General features: G+C 38.0%; 1 protein-coding gene across 2 annotated transcripts in view; it reads right to left on the bottom strand.

The window, feature by feature from the left end:
• EPHA6 (EPH receptor A6) overlaps nt 1–12,958 on the bottom strand; it is a gene marked incomplete at both ends in the record, with an annotated part of 507,217 nt that overhangs the window by 362,960 nt on the left and 131,299 nt on the right. For both annotated transcript variants that reach the window (XM_082483352.1, XM_082483353.1), the window contains one exon: nt 6,665–7,328. In XM_082483352.1, coding sequence (XP_082339478.1) covers nt 6,665–7,328 — 664 coding nt within the window. The remainder of the gene's footprint in view (nt 1–6,664; nt 7,329–12,958) is intronic.

Genomic DNA, 12,958 nt, shown 5'->3' with positions numbered 1-12,958 from the left:
ACTCCCAGCTCTGCTGCAGGAAGGACTTTGTGATGGAGAGTTTTTCTCTAGAAAAGATAATTTGCAGTCTTCCAAGCTGAAATTTAAACTTAATTTTGCCACTTTTTTGGTAGTCAAAATCTTTCTACGCTTTTCCTTTTCAGTTCTTTCTTCAGTACCTACAGGTTGGTGAAGAAGTGTGCATCTCATGAGTAAATAACTACCTGGGAGGAAAAACAAAAGCAACCTTGCACAATACTGTATCTCTGTAACTATCAGGAAACTTGCTGTTCTAATGTACATTTTTCCTTTTCCTGTTTTCATGCCAGCAGACAGATAACTAAAGCATGACTGTAAAATTAACTCCTTGGTTTCCCAGTAACAAAGACAAGATACAGGTACGTACATGAGGACAGGGTTAGTTCATATTTGCAAAAAGAAAATATTTTCAAATTGCATCAGGTGAAATGGCTGAAGACAGGCTGCCAAGGTAGAAATCCTAACACCAAAACATTACAACAAATTCAAGTTATGAATAACAGAAAGAAGTGTCTGTTCAATTAAACAAATGTGTTCAGACATTAGTATCCCTAGGAAGTGTTGTTCAGTCAACTCAAGTTCAAAGAATTTGAACTTTACATTCCCACTTCTAATTGTAATAGTTTTAATTAAAATAAACCATGTGAGTCTGTCAAATGCCTGTTGTTTTACATTTTAAAAAACTCTTGAACCATACCACAAAGCATCTTTGGGGGGAGTGGGTGTTCCTGAAATATTCAAGAACAATCAATTTTTGCAGTTGAAATACACTTCTGCATTGTATTTGATTGGTTAAGACTCCAAAATAAATTTTGCAATCACTGTAACAATTAGTATTTGCCATATATCATTGTTTTTTTTTCCTCTACAATTGCTAACCTTAAGTAATTCAGAAAATTTTTGGTAAATCATTAAAGAATCGGACTTCAGCTAACAGTCACCCAGTTACTACTCTATTATACCTAAAAAGAATGGAACTGTTGCAATTAAGTTTATATAGTGTTCCTTGTCATTATTGTTTCCTTCTGTATTAAAAAAAAAACAAATACCCAAAGCCCTGATATGGCCAGTATATATTATACACTTGTTAAATTTAGCACAACTCTTGTCTTGGACTGACATGTCGAGAAGATATGACATTGAACTTGCTGCTTTTAATTGATGTTTGTTAGAATCCTGTACAGCATCTCCTCCTTCAACTCTATGACTTGTGAATGGGGCTGGTACCAATGATTTAGCAAAGCAAGCACTTCTTATTAGAGTTCTTTATGATTAGCATTGCCAAATTATTGGTACTAACTCATTTATTAATGCTTAAAGAAACAGAAGAATATGTGAATGCTGCTGCTATTTCAGGATTTTGAGGAAAAAATAATCTTGAAAGTAGATTAAAATCAAAGAGCAATAGATTGTTTACACAATCAGAGAAGACGGTATTTTTTCAGGTTATGCCATTAAGAAGTGTATGTGACCTGTAACTGTGAACCTCTTGCAATCAATGTGACTTTTCCCCACTGACTTCAGTAAAGGAAGACAGTTCCCAAATTAACGAAAAATTCTCTATCAATGCATTTCTGAACTGTTCCAGACACATTGGGGCACACATTTAGTAAGTATGGATATTTTAATCCAGTTGTGAATTCTTTTCAAACACTTTTACTCTGAAATGATGCTTTCAGAAGCAAATACAATAGATAGGGAATACTAATACAAAGAGAGATACGTATAAAGCCAGTATACGCTGAAATAACAACTGAAATGTTGCCAGTTCAGTTATTTTCAACTGCCAAAACCTACTTTACTTGCTTCCATATGATTTTAACAGCAGTGGTAAAACTGATCAAAGACTTTTTTTATTCCCATTCATGCTGCTTTATGAAACCATGAGCAATGACAAAGGCAGAATATCATTCCTTATGCCATTTAGTATTTTTTTGGAATACAGAGTGTATATCTCCACAAATATCAAAACACAAATCTACTTTTTTAATTCTGTGACAGATAAGCTCTTCATGGCAAATATGGCTTATTATTCCCCACCGAGCCATGTGCTGGTGTATAATTTAAAGTTTGATGCCATTTGCAAGTAGGAAAAAATATCTAAGTATTAGCAAGTATTACCCACCACCCAATTACTTGCCAGAACAGATTTCAAAATACAAAATTATTATTTTTGAAGTTGTTTTCATGTAGAATAAACAGTTATCAGTTTTGAGTATATCACAGAGTATATCTATGAGAAACACTGACAGAACGGCATCAAATACTTCCAAGACTCAGATTTGTAACTCCAGTGGTGGAATGGGAAGGACAAAAGGGTTTTAGGTTGGGATTTGGGGGAGGGACCTAGAAAACACAAAGGTTGTATTAAATACATCTCAAGTCTTCTTAGCAGACTAAGATGTAGTGGCTTCTCTTCTGCCCTTACCTACCAGCCCCCACAACCCCCCGCTTCTGTGAAAACAAGCTAAATGTAAGTTTTACAAATTTTCCCTTAGAAACTTAGTAATATTCAGGTACTTCATGATTTAATGGGTATGACGGAGTTGGTTCAGGATGTATTGACAAGTGACAAATCTTTTAAACTCTGAATTTCTGATTCACATCTCAGCCAAAAAGCAGTCTCAAAACAGGACATTATGGCTGTCAAAGATTGCTACCAACATAGGTAGTGATTTCAGTTCAGTTCATAATGTTCAAAACAGTCACATTGTAAAAATGCATTCCCACCAGCAGCTTTGGCACAAAGGGAAACATGGCCACCCTAACAGTAACCCTTCCAACGCAGGACTGCAGAGTGGGCGCTAGAGAAACTAAATTGTTGCTCTTCAGTTCTGAAAGTATCTTACACATTTGGGCCTGCCTTAGGCATGACATTCATGAAGGAATGCAAGACAAACATATTTTGAAAAAGTGTCAGAAAGAGTAGTACTAATATTAAATTACACCGAAGATGACTAAACGGACAACATCAGACACCTGTGAAAATTGTATCAAGACACATATGGAAGCTCTATTAGATCATCATTTTCTAAAATAGCAATTCATTACTCTCAGGGCAAATAGATAAGAATATGCAAACACTCATGGCTTTGGGTACTCCATTTCATTTAAGGAGTACCTGTTCAGCAGCAGACCGGGCTGCCAACGGAATAAATGAGTGCAGTCAATGCACAGCAGAAGAGTTTCCTGACATTTCGTGTGGGATTTTGTTGCTGGTTATATTGCTCATGCACAGTTCTACAGTATGACTCACTCTCATAATGGACAGAAATTCATTGAGCGTTAATGTCTTGAAGAAAAAACTTATCCCATTAAGAGAGAAACCTTTTGACCTTATGTAGAAAATTATACTTGCTTCCAGTAACAGCAGTGTCAAAAACCATATCTTTGCAATGAGTATATTTTGATAATTAATGCCAACAAGATCAGACAAGAAAGTGAATTTCATTTTCTGATTACAATGCATAGTTTGCTTCTAATGCTCTATATTATCCAAGGTTGCTGTGCAGCTTGCCTAACACCATCAAATCTGAGGAGCTCTTAAACAAAATATTTGTGCAACAGTGATGTCACTTGTCTAATTTATGGATATGGACCCTTTCTCTTCCTTTTTGCTACAAAGCAAATGTTGAACCAAAGCCGACTGCTATTTCAGTGGCTACTGAGGCTTTCTTTACAATCATTACCTACAGAAAAAGTACCTCATTCTCAAGTCATTGTGAAACTATTACGTAGAGTAGAAAAGAACATACAAAGTACACATATCCTTTAGTAACTCTTTCTGAAGCTAACAAAACAACTAAATACTAAGAAACTGTGCAATATGAAAAGATACACGCCTTTTATGATTAAGGAAGTGCAACCTATCCAGCAGTCCTGGCAGGTGGAAAATAAGAGTCTCAGTGTGCACATTCTGCATGGATAGTAGTCTCAAATTGAATTCACAAAGGCTCAGAGTCCCAGGCTCTACCTAAGTATACCACAGCATTTACAACGTTTTAGCAATGTATTCATGTTCTAAACAGCACAAAAATTTAAGTAATCTGATTTTTTCCATTTGTGCGTGAAATCCAGTTATCACAAAGTTTGACAAATGCAACCACTCTTTCAAGAGTGGCAGAGAGAGGGCTAATGAACCACAACAACAATTGGACTGTGCAGAAGACATGCTTTTTCCTCCTGCAAGTGTTCACTGTCCTGCCTATGAAAGTGAGTATGGGGCTAATAAGGGAAGAAAATACAGTTCCCTTTGTAGTCATCTCCAAGTTGAAACCTTGATTTGAAACATCCTTAATTTGCTGTCATAGTGACAAGGTGCAATGCTCTGTTGTTCTATACATACCAGCACAGAGTGCGGTCTCTTCAAAATTCTTGAAAACACCAAGCACAGCTATCCTCAGAGAGCCAATTCTTAAGATGCAAGAACGCAGCAAACAACATTCAGCAACTAACTGATGTACTGACACCTGCTTCACAAACAATCTGTCTTACTACACTGTCTGTAATCTGTCTTACTTAAGGCTGACATCACTCCGATCTTCAAAAAAGGCAAGGAGGTCCCAGGGAACTACAGACCACTTAGTCTCACCTCTGTCCCTAGGAAGGTAATGGAGCGACTCATTCTGGATGTCATCTCCAAACACGTTGAGGAACAGGAGGTTATTGGAAGTGGTCAACATGGATTTACCAAGGGTAAATCATGCTTGACCAATCTGATAGCTTTCTATGATGTTATAACTGGTTGGCTAGATGAGGGGAGAGTCGTGGATGTCATCTACCTTGACTTTAGCAAGGCTTTTGACACTGTCTCCCATAACATCCTCATTAGGAAGCTGAGGAAGTATGGGCTAGATGAGGTGACAGCGAGGTGGATTGAGAGTTGGCTGCGGGACAGAACTCAGAGGGTTGTGATCAGCGGCACAGAGTCTAGTTGGAGGCCTGTAACCAGTGGTGTCCCCCAGGGGTCAATACTTGGTCCAATTTTGTTCATTATATTCATTAATGACCTGGATGAGGGGACAGAGTGTATCCTCTGCAAGTTTGCTGAGGATACCAAACTGGGTGGGGTGGCTGACACCGCAGAGGACCGTGATGCCATCTAGCGTGACCTGGACAGGCTGGAGAGCTGGGCAGAGAAGAACCTAATGAGGTTCAACAAAAGCAAGTGCAAGGTCCTGCACCTGGGGAGGAAGAAGGTAAAGCACCAATATAGGTTAGGGGCGGACCTGCTGGGAAGTAGTTCTGAGGAGAAGGATCTGAGGGTCCTAGTAGACAGTAAATTATCCATGACCCAGCAATGTGCCCTTGTTGCCAAAAAGGCCAATGGAATCCTGGGCTGCATAGGGAAGAGTGTGGCCAGTAGGTCGAGGGAGGTCATCCTCCCCCTCTACTCTGCACTGGTGAGGCCACAACTGGAATACTGTGTCCAGTTTCGGGCTCGCCAGTTCAAGAGGGACAGGGAACTGCTGGAGTGAGTCCAGCGAAGGGCAACTAAGATGATTAAGGCATTGGAGCATCTCCCTTATGAGGAAAGCCTGAGAGAGATGGGACTCTTTAGCCTGGAGAAGAGAAGGCTGAGGGGAGACCTTATTATGGCATACAAGTATCTAAAGGGTGGGCTGAAGGAGGATGGAGCCAGGCTCTTTTCAATGGTTCCCAGTGACAGGATGAGGGGTAATGCGCACAAGTTAGAACATAGGAAGTTCCGTTCAAATACACGGAAACACTTCTTTATGGTGAGGGTGACAGAGCACTGGCACAGGCTGCCCAGGGAGGTTGTAGGGTCCCCTTCTCTGGAGATTTTCAAGACCCACCTGGATGCAGTCCTGAGTAATGTGCTCTAGGCAATCCTGCTTTAGCAGGGGAGTTGGACTAGATGATCTCTAGAGGTCCCTTCCAACTCTGAAAATTCCGTGATACTACATTTGTGGCTCTGAAAAAACAGTACTAGATATATCATGTTAGTCATATATTGTGATGAAACCATTTTATCATGGTTTTGAGAACTTTTGATTCTCACCTTTTGCATTAACTCTGAATAGGGCCTAAAACATCCTAATTGAACTTGATACTTACTGATTTTCTACTACATTAACATGCATGTTATTCATGGAGCCATTTAAAACCCTTTGTTTTACAGAAGCATGGATAAGGACATTATCTCTTCAGGTGAGTTGTCTCCTCTGTCTTTATGTGCTTACAGGAAAGATGGAGTCAGAGTTAATTGACTAGATTCCCTTTTTAAGCACGTGGACGATAAAAAGATTTTTTTCAGTCACTGCTCATCTTATCCTGTGATAGATATCTAAAACAAGGTAGAGGAATCCAGCTCCAAAGCATGCTTTTATCTCCGATAACTACAGAAGGAGTCAAGGTGTCTAACTGATCTATACACACGTAACATCGTGGGCACCTACAGTTAGACAAACTGAAGGTCATCTTTAGTAACTATGTTTTCTTTGAAATTCACAATATTGTGACTTCATATAACCTTGCTTATTTCTGGACAAGAGGCATTCCTTGAAAACATGATGCAATATTTCCAATATACAATGAGCTATTTGTTGTGCATATTACATCATAAGATTTTTTTCTTCAAATCATTAAAAAAATAATAAAAAGTAATAAATCACTGTTTTCTTACCATGGCAGGAGCCATCCACTTCTTCATATCCTACACTACAGATGCATCGTCCTAGAGGCACGAGCCAATCCCCATCTGCTCCACAATACAATTTTGGAGTATCACGTTCCTCAGCGCTCTTCACACAGGAGCCCCGTACTTCCACCAAAGAGGATGAATCAACCCTTGGAATAGTATCAGGAAACATAGCCAAATTACGGACCGTGAAAGGGCACTTTTTGTAATAAACACGGACTGAGACCAAAGCAATGCATGCTCCAATGTCCTGAAAAGCAAGATAAAATCCTTTCTTGTTTATTGGCCCAACCTCACGAACTTCTGTGTTGAGTTTAAGAATGCGGTCACCCAAGTCCATCTGGGTAAAGCTCTCATCAGCTGCAATAGTATCAATTTTAGTGTACTGGTTTGGCTTGAACTTTACTCCATGAGACTCATCTGATTCCATGTAGTAGAGATTGAAAGTTTCCTTGCAGGTTCCCAGGACCCATGGAATACTGTTGCAGTCCCTCAGGGTAAACTTCATTTCCACATAAATCTTCTGTGCAGCATCACGGGAGATCCAGTTTGTTCGAAGCCAGTTGTTTTGGTTTGGTTCCATCACATTACATACCTGGTAAGTATGAATGGGACGATTGTGTTCATCCATTTCAGTTATGGCATCCCACTGAAAAGAAAGTAAAATTGTTTGAAAAGTAAGAAAAATATGTATTATGCATATGCATATACGTAGAGCCCATGTATACACATACACACACATGCCCCATGTATATGCACCTATGGCTTAACTAAGACTAATTATTTACTTAAATTTTAGTGGAAAGACAGTAGTTAGAAGGAGATACCAACTACAGAATGGTACAACAAGTTTTATTTCAGAAACTCTGCAACAAATTTTTATTAATAGAAACATTTAGAAAAAAATCAATATGTGGCTCACTCAGAAGAGGGAAATATTTGCCATGTTTATATTAGCAAATTTAGTGAGTCGGAGAACATTCCTGGGCATGTCATTCAATCATCTATGCCTCCAAAAAGGTGCTAGAAGAGTCCTGTTTGGTGTGCCAGAGGGCTGGCCCTCTGGCAGTCCTCCAGGCAATTCCCACAGCTCAGGCACATGGCACTGGCCAGGTACTCGCAGTAGTTGGCAGCTGCGATGCAGCCACTGTGGTTTGGTGGGTCTGAGGTGTTTGATGTAGGTTGTCCTGGTTTACACAATTGCCCTAGAAACATTTAACTGCATATACAGAGATGTTACATTTCTTGCTTCATAGGGTCTGTATTACACTTATTTCCACTTTAAAAAAAAAAAAAAGAAAAATCTGTCACAGGCATCATGCTATTGTTGCCTTTATAAATTCTTTCTTTCAGGTCAGAGGTGAAGGAGGAATTATCAACTTTGCTGAAATGTTCTCAAATTCTGGTGAAAATTCCTGCATAGAAGCCTCTAAAACATGAATCTTTGAAAAATTATCTATATGTTACATAAAATAGGCTCAGGCTAGAAATGCCTTATTTATTACATAATCTGCCACTCAAGGACTACCAACATCCCTAAAATAGCTTCATACAATTGAGTCAACTTTCCACTAGTATAGTGCTGTATTCAAAAATATTGTGTCCCACCAGAAGTTTTAGCATCGCTTTTAGATGTATTGTTGTCTTACTGCATTCTAGAGGTAAACTGACATATCAAATAAACCAAAAACCTGTTCATAAATATCACTCAAAAATGCCAGATTACATTGTTTTAATGCTATGAAACATCAACATACACATTGTTCATGGTTCAGCATGCTTGCAATAGATTATTTAGTTAAAATTATTTGCTTGTAGAAAAGAAGCATAAGCTTAAAATTGAGAAAGCAGAAGTTGAAAAGTTTATGGATTATTTTCCACTCTTACCAACTTCCTCATATTTTGCAGTTACTTTGGTTAAATTCACTGTATGTCATTTTAAAATTTGATATTATGTACAGGTGTACACACATAACAATGCAAAACATGTTCAATTTATGCACAATATGCAATTCTGAGTACAAAACCAAGATATGGACCTTAGATATCATTGCTCAAACAAATTCAAATTCTGTTAGCCCCATGACACATCAACCCCACATAATTTTTCTGCTCTAATACACACAGTATCAGTAATTTTAAAATTCACGTTACACTCTTAAAGAGGCATTTTGAGTATTTGAGCAGCTAAATATTCATAGCACCTACTGATTTCAGTACTACAAAGAAGGTATCGTTGGCCTGTGGCCTAACAGACTGAGAAAATGTAGGAAATACAAGTTCAGTTTACCATTTTTAAACAATAAAAAGATATATATCACCACATAGAAGTGTGGAAAGAAAGACTTTATCTGTTAATCTTTTTCCGTGAAAGAGGAAAATATCACTTCAGAGTTAGGTCCTGATTTTCAGAAAAACTTCCAGACATCAGATGATTCCTAAGGCCCAGAAGAACATGTAGAAAACTAGCTGGCTTTACTTGATGTTTTAAGAACAAATAGTGTCACAATATGGAAGTGAGGGAACATGTGCATCTCCGAGACCTTTCATGCAATCTTTATATAAAACAAAACACAAAATAAACATAAAAAGCAAGATGGGTCCAGGGGAGGAAAGTACACCACCTTCTTTAGCAGTGAACTGATCCATCATGGTGGAAGCAGCAGGGGAGAAAACAAAACAAACAACCAAACAAAAAAAAAAAACCAAACACAAAACCAAACCAAAACCTCACAACCTGTGACTCCATTAGCCTCAAAACTTCTATTTTAAACAGTGGCTGGAATTCATGTGGAAAAAGGCATTCTAAGTGCTGCCAGATGTGATCAGAGGATTGGGATTCCTAGTCACTACAGTGTCCACCTGGGAGCTATGCAGAAAAACAGGGTAAGTGAAGGATTCCCCCTATCACAGCAAAAATGATAACCGTGCCTGAAGGTCCTGTCCGAAGAATCACAAAACATACTTCTTATATGATAGCCAGACAGTGGCAAATACTTGGCAAACAATCTGCTGGCTCTTAAGAGATTGTTATAAGGCCAAGGGCTTTTGGAATCTATGACTTGTACACATTCAGAAAGGGCAAAGCTGCTACTTCAGCATTCATGGCAAGACTGGAACAAATTCAGACTTGGTCAAAACTGTATGATGAAGGACTAGCTAATGCAGAGCTTCTTGTGCTGTTGTCTCCAAATTGGTTTGAAGTATGATTAAAGTCTACCCTTTAGCAAGCAATATAATACCCCAAGTAGATCTTGGCTCTGGGAAAGGAAAAGGGGACTTTCATGCTCTGGTGGGCTAGGCTTCTTCCCTTTTGCCAAGCATGAACCCACACAGCTTGAATTGATTCAAATCCCACAGCCACAAAGAATTAAATAAAATAATTTTAATTATTTTTTAATAAAAAAAAAATTAATGTAAATCCACAGCTCCAAGCCTTAAAACGTCACCTGAAGAGGTTCTTTAAAAACAAAGATGATAAGTATCTCAGCCACCGATCCTCATTTTGCCTACCATATCTGTTACATCAGCCAAGGACATATCACCCTTTTCTTCACACATACAACACATACTATAAGTTTAAGCATTATTACATAAGTTTGTGTTATACACAAATATAACCACAATATAGATTGAGGAAAAAAAAAAAAAACCAAACAGAAGTTTGCAGGCTTTCGGCATTTATTTGTGTATCAAACCACATTAAAAGGAGGATGTACTATACACTCCAGAGACATCTCAAAAAAAAAAAAAAAAAGAAATCCCCAAAACCAACAACAAATAAAACCAAAACAGAAACCCCTCCACACCACCAAAAAACACACACAAAACAAAAAAACCCCAAGTAACCAAAAAAAAACCCAACCACCCACCACACCAAACCCAGACTAAGAGAGTAGTAGGTGGGATGACAATGTATTTTTTAAAATACAGAGCAGTCTTCAGAACCAGAGTAAACTAGCTTAAAGCAAAACAACTTCAACATACTATTGCCTTTAAAAAAGATTAAGAAAAAACGAAATCCAACATAACCTCACCTTACCATAAGATTCTCTTCAGAAATATTTATATATTCACTTTGAATCAGTATCTTGATTTGAACTTAGAAATTAAAGCCCCAAAGTTAGCTGTTAACCCTGTAGTTAATAATATAAATCTATTACTTCTGTAGAAAAGTAAAGGCTCAGCACTTCAATAACTGTTTTAAAAGAATGAAAAAAGATGGATTGATCAAACACGGACAGCACTTTCGTTCATTCAAAGCAGACCTTGCATTCTTCATGCCGGTGCCTTTCCATTGCGCTCCCAGATAGCCTGCTGACAACTCTCAGTTTATAAGTATTTATGCACTGGGCAAGAAGAACATTTTAAAGGAATTTGCAGAAATGTTTAACAGATGTAGCAGTCTTTTCATCATACATACAAAAATATATTTAAAAAAGGTTAACATCTAACATTTCAACCTAGCCATGGCAGTGAGACATACTGTCTGAAGTGTGCTTATAAATACAGCTGTGAGCTTGTTGGCATGCGCTTTTAATTACTAGTCCCAGATACTGAGTGCAAATGAGGTGAATTCTACCACCCCAAAATGTCAATGTAATTTACTGAAAAGTCTGAAAGAACTCAGTCTGTAATAGTCTCTGACAAGGACACATTCTTCCTGTGTGAAATAAAATCTATTTTTAATTCTACATAACTGTTGCATTTTTCTTCTGATAAAAACAGCCAGGAAATATTAAACAATAGTTAACAATAGTTAATTTCAGTGCAGACAACAAAAAGCCAAACAATTTATCAAATATACACTAGTTTTCTCCTGGGTGTGTTTCATATTATAGCTGCTTAATTAAACAGAATTAATTAAAATGAAATTAATTAAACAGAAAGTATTTATAAATATTTTAGTTGTGCAAAACTATTCTTCACCTAAACCTTACAAACAGATGAACAGAAGCATATCGTTGGTGATGTTTGCATGAGAATGCAGTAGCTCCTCCCAGAATACCTAACCTGACACACACAAAAGCTGGCAGAACCTGTCTGGTTTAGGCAAGCCAACAGTTCGGTTTGAAGGAAGCCTGAGCCTGTTGGTGCTCCAGAGGACTGCTATACTTTCAAAACTTTTTTATTATGTTCCTTTCAAACAAGGAAAACCTCTGATAATGTTGATGGAAGCAGCAGCAGCATAAAGTTAATTCTTACAACCGGAGTTCCAGGACTTACGAAGAAATGTCAAAAAACACTGTTTGGAGGAGAGACTTCAAAAGTCTATTTTAACATTGTAATCAACAGCAGCATGGATAAGAGGTTACATTTTACTTTCACATGTGGCGTAAAGGAGGAGTAAATGTCACTAAAATAGAAGAACATGGAATTTGAAGATTCGCAGAGAGAAGATTTTACGATTACTTGTCACATTCAAGTACAAAATATGAGATTAGGCTACAAACCACACTGAGACTTTAGTTAGATAAAAAATCTCAGCTGTTTCCATATCTCTACAAGCTACGTTACAACCTTTCTGTTTCATTTTAGAACTTCACTAATATTTGACAGCTGTACAGAGAATACTATAAAGAGCCAATAATCTAATGCAAATCTTCTACTAGCTATATATAATACTGAAATCTGTTTTCAGTGTTCCCCACTTTTTGTTTTTCTTATTTTAAACCAAACACTACAGATCTACAAAATCAGCAAGAACCATTTATTACAATTCAGCAGGTTGTATCGTCAAAGGCTGTATGAACATTACAAAAAGAGAGACTGCATTTTACATATTTTGAGTTATTTTTAAACACATTACTGTCTGATAAGAAAACATCTCAGTGATACCACGCTACAGAAAAGTAATCCCAGTGGGCCACTTTCAGCCTGATGGAAGCAGTCATAACTTCTCAGAAGACACCAGTTATTTCAACACATTCTGAATCTTGACTTATCTTTAAACCATGGTCAGCCTCTTAAGCAAACCTGTATTGAAGTCATATTGTGCTGCTTAAAGAAGAGAGATGTGAAATTGACAATTGGCATGATTTGCCCAGCGCTAGCCATAAACAATATTCGATTTAGAGGAGGAATGCAGAACAGGAAAGACTGAGAAGACAGCTCATCCTGTTGTCACCTCCCAGCCCTCCGTGGCAGCACCATAAAGTTGCAAGTTCTCACGTCAACCATACGGCTCCTCTTTGACTGCCAGTCCCGGGTGCTGCCTATGGGCAGCAGAGAGCAGTCACTGCACTGCACCAGAGCCAGGAATGGTGCGTCTTCTCCCAT

Source organism: Vanellus vanellus, assembly GCF_965231255.1.
Source record: "Vanellus vanellus genome assembly, chromosome: 1".
Taxonomy (NCBI): Eukaryota; Metazoa; Chordata; class Aves; order Charadriiformes; family Charadriidae; genus Vanellus; species Vanellus vanellus.
Note: the sequence above shows the minus strand (reverse complement) of the source record. Positions and strands in the feature narration are given on the sequence as shown.